The 7,777-nt window shown below is 36.2% G+C and overlaps 1 protein-coding gene across 1 annotated transcript; it reads left to right on the forward strand.

Moving 5' to 3' along the window:
• Window positions 1-2,345: 2,345 nt before the first annotated feature.
• Window positions 2,346-6,477, forward strand: LOC144555546 (uncharacterized). The gene is made up of 2 exons (XM_078303926.1): window positions 2,346-4,013; window positions 4,721-6,477. The coding sequence occupies exons 1-2, from the start codon at window positions 2,560-2,562 to the stop codon at window positions 6,177-6,179; spliced, it is 2,913 nt and encodes a 970-aa protein (XP_078160052.1). The 5' UTR covers window positions 2,346-2,559; the 3' UTR covers window positions 6,180-6,477.
• Window positions 6,478-7,777: the final 1,300 nt, after the last annotated feature.

Below are 7,777 nucleotides of genomic sequence, written 5' to 3' on the forward strand. Positions count from 1 at the left end.
TGCTCCATATAAACTAATGTTAGACATCGTAATTCGTCAGCAAGACATTATTAGTAAGAACAACAAGCAATTAGTTTGTAACGGTATTATACATAAATAACAAGATAGTTCATTTAATTTCTAATATCTTACCTTAACAAAGCGAATAATACTTTGTATCTTTGTGCTTCATTAATTTTATTAACTTTTCTTAACACAGTCTGCCACGAGTTACTTTAATCTACTTATTTAATATTATTTGAATAATTGTGAAAGAAAGCAATTAACTCCAGCCGAAATTTTTATAAATATCCAAAATAATTAATAAATTATGGAATCTATCCCTTTTTTGGCGAAAATTCGAAAACTAGCCAATCCGGTTAACCAATAACTAGATTGGGCCCTTCTTTCCGGTGGCCCAATTCCCGGATTAGTAAAAATGGATCTGGTCATTGGTTAACCGGAAATGAGGAACCGGTTATTGGTATACCAAAATTTTGATATAAATCTGGTTAATAGTGCACCGAATTTGTAGATTTTTTTTTTAAAACAAAATTTTTTGTTTAATTTTTTGTATTAAAATATTAGAAATGTTGAATATATTTCTTGAAAATAGATGGAATACAATATAATTTGATTTATTAGAAAGACTCTAGCAAATAATCCGAATCAATATTTTCCAGGCCGGATTTTTCGCAGCTGTAAGAAAAATTAATATATTTCTTTATGTGTTATTGGAAAAAAATAAAAATGCTTAGATTCTGAGTTATTGATCCCGGTTCAAAGGTCATTTCTAGGTAATTCAGAAAATATTGTGATCCTTTTAGTACATTTAATTTATTAAAAGTTGTATCTATTTTTGAAAAAAAAGTTGTTATTAAAAAAGAATTATCAAAATAGATACAACTTTTAATAAATTAAATGTACTAGAAGGATCACAATATTTTCTGAATTACCTAGAAGTGACTTTTGAACCGAGATCAATAACTCAGAATCCAAGCATTTTTATTTTTTTTCAATAACACATAAAGAAATATATTAATTTTTCTTACAGCCGTGAAAAATCTGGCCTGAAAAATATTGATCCGGGTTATTTGCTGGAGTCTTTCTAATAAATCAAATTATATTGTATTCCATCTATTTTCAAAGAAATATATTCAACATTTCTAATATTTTAATAAAAGAAAAAATTCTGTTTTTAAAAAAAAAAAATTCTACAAATCCGGTGCACCATTAACCGGACTTATATCAAAATTTCGGTATACCAATAACCAGTTCCTCATTTCCGGTTAACCAATAACCGGATCCATTTTCACTAATCCGGGAATTGGGCCACCAGAAAGAAGGGCCCAATCCGGTTATCGGTTAACCGGATTGGCTAGTTTTCGAATTTTTGGATTCCGTAATTTGTTAATTATTTTGGATATTTATAAAAATTTCAGTAACTCCAGAATTAAACGATAATATCTTATGAACAACTTTTGTCTTTAAACGTTCATGTTGAGTAAATATTTTTGTACGAAAATTGGTCATCAAAATTAAAGATCAAGTTGGTTTTTAAAATTTCATATGCACTAAATTGATTCTTATTTTTTTAACAAAAAAAAATAAATTTAGTCCCTTATTACTCTGTAAAATGGACTGACTGAGTCTTTTTATCAAGGGTTAGTTTATGCTAACGTGGACTAATTTATATGACACAGAGACTTTGCCTGCCACTTAAATATGAACATGTGCAAACAAAAATTTAATCAGAGCATTTTTTTTTTTCAAACGAACTTAGTATTGTCGTAAGTTTTGATATGCTTATTGCAGTCTCGTATCTATATATTTTCTTAGAATAATTGACCCCGGTAGCCCTGAAATATTATTATATTTTTTGTTGAGCAAACTTATATTTGAAATTCTCTTTATAACTGTTCATATACTATAAAATAAAGCTTCACAAGCTTACTTCTAGCAAAAAAAAGGTTCACTTTAAATTATAATAATCTTTATTTGAACTTGATTATAAATTTATAATTGAGGTGGCAAATTAAAGATGACGTGTCAAATAAATTAATTCATATTGCATTAGTAAAATTTGGATGAAAGAAAAACTCAATCTGTTTTGAAAAATAAAGAGATTAATTTGATTCTTTTTTTTTTAAATTGAAGGACTAAAATGATTTAGAAAGTTCAAATACCAAAACTTAAATTTTCTCCACTTCTTGTGTAATATTTTTTCTTTGAAAGCAGCTCGGCAGCTTATTACGTATCCCATTGGTGTACACATTTTAACCTAAACCGGTTGCACCTATCATTTGTGCAACACAGTGGCGTTTCTGTACTAGCTAGCCATCCGTGCTTCTTTAAAGAACACAACACACAACATCACTTCCTCTTCCCAAGATATTCTCTCCTCTTCCTTTTTTTTCCCTCCCCCCAAAAACAAAACAAAAACGAAAGCAAAAGCAAACGCAAATCCATGCCGGTTCCCTCTCCATTTCCCTTCTTCTCTTCACCTCTACACTTCTACTAGCATTTCTATTTCCCCTGACGAAAATCAAACCAAAGGCTCCAGAGGAGCACAAACGCCAAATGTCTACCTCTCTCTCACTACACTTCTTCTTCTCACTTCTCCTCTTACCTCTCCTCACTCACTCAACCAACCCCTCTGCCATAAATGACGACGTGCTTGGTCTCATAGTCTTCAAAGCTGACATTATTGATCCGTACTCGAAGCTCTCATCTTGGAACGAAGATGACTCGAGCCCCTGCAACTGGGACTATATTAAATGTGACCCCATGTCGAACCGGGTTACGGGTCTTGCTTTATCGGGTCTCTCGCTCTCCGGCAAGCTCGGACGAGGCCTCCTACAGCTGGATTCTCTACAAGACCTCAATCTCTCTAACAACAACTTTTCAGGCCCGTTAAATCCTGACCTGCTACGGCTCAAAGACCTTGAATCCCTCGATCTGAGCCATAATGGGTTTACCGGTTCGATACCTGACTCCTATTTCGAGCAATGTAGGTCCATTAGATATATCAACTTGGCTAATAACATGATTTTTGGAGAGATACCAAAGAATGTGGGTTCCTGCCCAACACTTGCTGAGCTTAATCTTTCGGGTAATCAGGTTTCAGGTTCTTTGCCCAGTGGGATTTGGGCATTAAATGCTCTGAGAAACCTTGATTTGTCAGATAATGAATTGATTGGGGATATCCCAGTGGGAATTAGCACAATGTTTAATCTCAGGAGCATTAGTTTAAAAGGCAATAAGTTAACTGGGAAGCTTCCAGAAGATATTGGTGACTGCTTTCTTTTGAAATCAATTGATCTGACTGGTAACTCAATTTCTGGCGAGTTACCGGTTTCTCTGAAGAAGCTTTCCACTTGCACTTATTTGAGCTTACGCAGTAACTCATTCTCTGGGGAAGTTCCTACCTGGGTTGGGCAAATGGCGGGGTTAGAAATTCTCGATTTGTCTTGGAATAAGTTTTCAGGTGAAATCCCGAGCTCAATTGGGAACTTGAAGTCTCTGAAAGTGCTGAAGCTTTCAGGAAATGGATTTACTGGAAGTGTGCCCGAGTCAATCTCTGGTTGCACAAACCTACAGGAACTCGACTTCAGCTGGAATTCATTAACCGGCAATCTCCCCTCTTGGATATTCAAACTGGGTTTGCAAAGGATATCTTTTTCAGATAATGTACTGAGTGGTATAATTCCAGTTCCTGCAAGTGAAAATCCATCTATCCAGGTTTTGGATTTGTCAAGCAATTCATTGTCAGGTTGGATACCGGCAGAGATTTCCCATCTTCAGGGTTTGCAGTATCTGAACCTGTCTTGGAATTCATTTTCTGGTTCTGTCCCTGTGAGCTTTGTGCAAATTAAATTATTGGAAGTGCTTGATTTTACTAGAAGTGGATTTAATGGTACCATACCATCTGAGATTGGAGGTGCAAATTCTCTGAAGGATCTGCGGTTGGGACAAAATTCTCTGACAGGAGAAATACCGACCCAAATCGGCAACTGTTCTTCCCTCACTTTTTTGTAAGTAGCTTTACTAACTTGACAGTTATGCATTCTTCTTTACAGTCTTGTGAGTTTGTGACCTGACAGCCAACCTACTTAGCTATTTTTTTTGTCTTTTGGTTTGTTGTAAATTCCAAATCAGTATGCCATTGGTTGGTTAGAGACTAAGTCTACTATTATTGACACAAGTGCTGCTCCAGCTCATTCTAACCAAATGTAATAATGTGTTTTTGGATTTAGCTAAAATTATATATAGTTATACAATCATCCAAACTATCTTTTTGAATTCCTAGTCTACTATGTCATCATTATATTTTCCTTAAACAAGTAATCATTTCATGCATGCCCCCCATAAAACCTTGAATTATCACGTATGCCCTACTAACTGGTATGCACATATGACCCTTTTAACCACAAGAAATATATTCTATACCATTGAGCTCCATTTTATGGGAAATCCTGAAGTTACTGTTAATCTATAGGTAGAGAGTATTGTATGTTTTGGTGTAATTCTTGAAGAAAATGACCCGAATTGGACATTATCTTTTCTCATCTTTTGATATGGCATGCTGGATGTTTCTAATATTTGGAGGGTTAAGCATCAAACTACTAGTTCTTTTCTGTAATTTATGTGTTTTTTTGTCCTCTTCTTCTTTTTCCCTAAACTAGTATTGAAACCATCTTTTTGTGCTTTTTTTAATTTCTTTCATGATATTTTGTTTCAGGGACTTGTCAAATAACAACCTCACAGGTTCGATTCCGGTAACTCTTTCTAACCTAACAAATCTCACAACCGTAAATCTGTCACAAAACAAACTTAGTGGGTCGATACCAAAGCAACTATCAAATTTACCCCGCCTTCTCTTTTTCAACATTTCTCACAACCTACTCACCGGTGACATCCCTTCTGGTACCTTCTTTGACTCCATCCCACCTTCTTCTCTCTCTGACAATCCAGGCCTGTGTGGGGCCCTTGTCAAAAAGTCATGCCCTGCTGTTCTCCCCAAACCAATTGTTCTCAACCCAAACTCATCAAACCCATTAGTGGAACCGGCAACCAGTAACCCAACGAGCCTTCATCATAAGAGAATTATACTAAGCATCTCCACTCTGATTGCGATTGCTGCTGCAGCAACTATTACAATTGGTGTGATTACAGTTACAGTTCTCAATTTGCGGGTACGTGAAAGTGGGGCCCGTCCGACAGCTGTGCTCGAGTTATCTGATGGATACTTGAGCCAGTCACCTACAACTGACATGAATTCAGGTAAAGTTGTCATGTTTGATGGTTCAGATCCTGAGTTCATTGCCAGGAATCATGCTGTCTCAAACAAAGATTGCGAACTTGGTCGAGGAGGCTTTGGGGCTGTTTATAAAGCCACACTAATTGACGGTGAGCCAATTGCCATAAAGAAACTGACTGTTTCTAGTCTGGTCAAGTCGCAAGAGGATTTTGAGAGGGAAGTCAAGTTATTGGGAAAGCTGAAACACAGAAATCTAATTGCGATGAGGGGCTACTACTGGACCCCTTCTCTGCAACTCTTAATTTATGATTACATATCGGGCGGGAATTTGTACAGGCACCTTCACGAGAGTTCTGAGACTAATGCACTCTCTTGGAAAGAGAGGTTCGATATCATACTTGGCATAGCTAGGAGCCTCACACATTTACATAGACATGGTGTCATACACTATAATCTCAAATCAAGCAATGTGCTACTAGATTCATCTGGCGAGGCTAAGGTAGGGGATTATGGCTTGGCTAAGTTGTTGCCGATGCTAGACCGATATGTGTTGAGCAGTAAAATTCAGAGCGCTTTGGGTTACATGGCACCTGAATTTGCATGCCGAGCTGTTAAAATTACTGAGAAGTGTGATGTTTATGGATTTGGGGTTTTAGTGCTTGAAATTTTAACTGGCAGGAGGCCAGTTGAATACTTAGAGGATGATGTGGTGGTGCTATGTGATTTGGTGAGAACTGCATTGGATGAAGGCAGAGTAGATGAGTGCATAGATGAGAGATTGTGTGGTAAATTCCCAATTGAGGAGGCAGTGCCGGTTGTGAAATTGGGGTTGGTTTGTATCTCTCAAGTGCCATCTAACAGGCCCGACATGGGTGAGGTGGTGAACATTTTGGAGCTGATCAGGTGCCCTCAAGATAGCCCTGAAGGTGAGATAAGTTAGGGTTGTAGATTTAGGGTTTTAGTTTATGTCATCTAACTTTTTGTATGGTTGTTGTGATGTGAGAGATCATATTTATTTTGTTTTCAGAACTAGAGACTTGTTGTATGTGTTTAAGTTAATTAAAGAGGTTTGATCATGATATAGCTCTCAAGGTACTCTGTAAGTGAAGATTGCCATGAGAGTTATGTCATGAATTCCCCCTTATATATTTAAGATTTGGTTTGTCTTTTATGATTATATTTTGTGCACAGAAATGGTGTTTTGTCTGTTTGGGAGTGTTTGTTGGCTGTTGCTGTCATGGGATTTAATATTGCCTTGAAAAGGTACCTATGCTTGTAAATAAATATAATGATGTACTTCTCCTACCAAAGAGATTTAAGAAATGTTATTCTGTTTTTTACCAATTAACTAAGTTTTTGTTGTATGCTGACTTGACCTTGGTCTGACTGAGTGTACCATTGTACTGATGAAATTAATAGAGGGACCTACGCCTCTCCATTCAGTCCAAAGGTGGGTAATGATCGTTTATAAAAAATAAATTACTATCATATTCATACCAGCTGTCTTTGTACTAATCAAATGCATATTGGTATGGATCTCAGGATCTTGCTAGGTGATGATTACTATATTGAACTTGGCTTCAAAACCTGTAAACTGCCAAACTGTTATGATTGCACAAGATTGTGAATCCGAAAGAGCAAATTAACAGCGCTAAAACGGAAATCAGCAGTGGTTGTTCTAAATGGAGAGGACTGGAACTCTATAATAAATAAACTAAAGAATAATAAAATCTCTGAGCATGTCTCTCTGCCCATCCTTGAGATCCTACTTTTCATGTGGCTCCAGAGAATCTTTGTCAATTCTTTTCTTCATTGGTAAGTAGAAACAAGCATTCGTACATTTCGGTATCCCAACATTTGCTTTAAACACCGCGAGTCAAAAATTATATAGTCTGGATTAGAGATTTAGAGGTGTATGATATGGTCACATTAAACTAAACAAACATAAAGTACGTTTAGGTTTCTGGCCAGGACTGGACAAACATGACATGCACATTTATCAAAAAAGGTTGTCAATTTTATTATCCATTGGTTACTGTCCTACTAATTTTGCACCAGATATTTTGAGAACTTTTACGCACTTGTGTACAATTTCTTCTCGCGCTCATGCAGTTTAATAATATTGTTTATGCACGAGACAGTTTTTCTATGTCGTGACACGCGCACCATCAAAATGTTGCTTTTCTACTTTGTTGTTGTTAATCTTTCCAATGCTTCCTAGTTAGGGTTATTGATTTACATGCTTTTAATTTGCATGCTTTCATGAGTACTACTGAGATTTACAGCACGGAACAAAATTTCACATTTCTCTAGTGCATCATTGTAATACTTTCCCACCAATGTAACCAAGATTATACATGCTTTGTATTTGTTTTTTGGGTCTTGCACAAATAAGTCACGCTAGAGAACAAGCCTCACATGTACCCGGTTAGTCTTTTTATGAGTCTCCTCTGTCAAATAGATAAATGACAAAGAACATTTTTGACATGTTACTGTTGGGTTGTTAACGCTAACAATAACCACTTCATAAGATCCTTA

This window comes from Carex rostrata, chromosome 6 (assembly GCF_964058835.1).
Source record: "Carex rostrata chromosome 6, lpCarRost1.2, whole genome shotgun sequence".
Classification (NCBI taxonomy): domain Eukaryota; kingdom Viridiplantae; phylum Streptophyta; class Magnoliopsida; order Poales; family Cyperaceae; genus Carex; species Carex rostrata.

Bases quoted from the DNA above. Each gene is read 5' to 3' on its own strand.
- LOC144555546 (XM_078303926.1), top strand. From the start codon at position 2,560: ATGTCTACCTCTCTCTCACTACACTTCTTCTTCTCACTTCTCCTCTTA. The intron at 4,014-4,720 runs GTAAGTAGCTTT...ATTTTGTTTCAG, and splicing joins TGTTCTTCCCTCACTTTTTT to GGACTTGTCAAATAACAACC.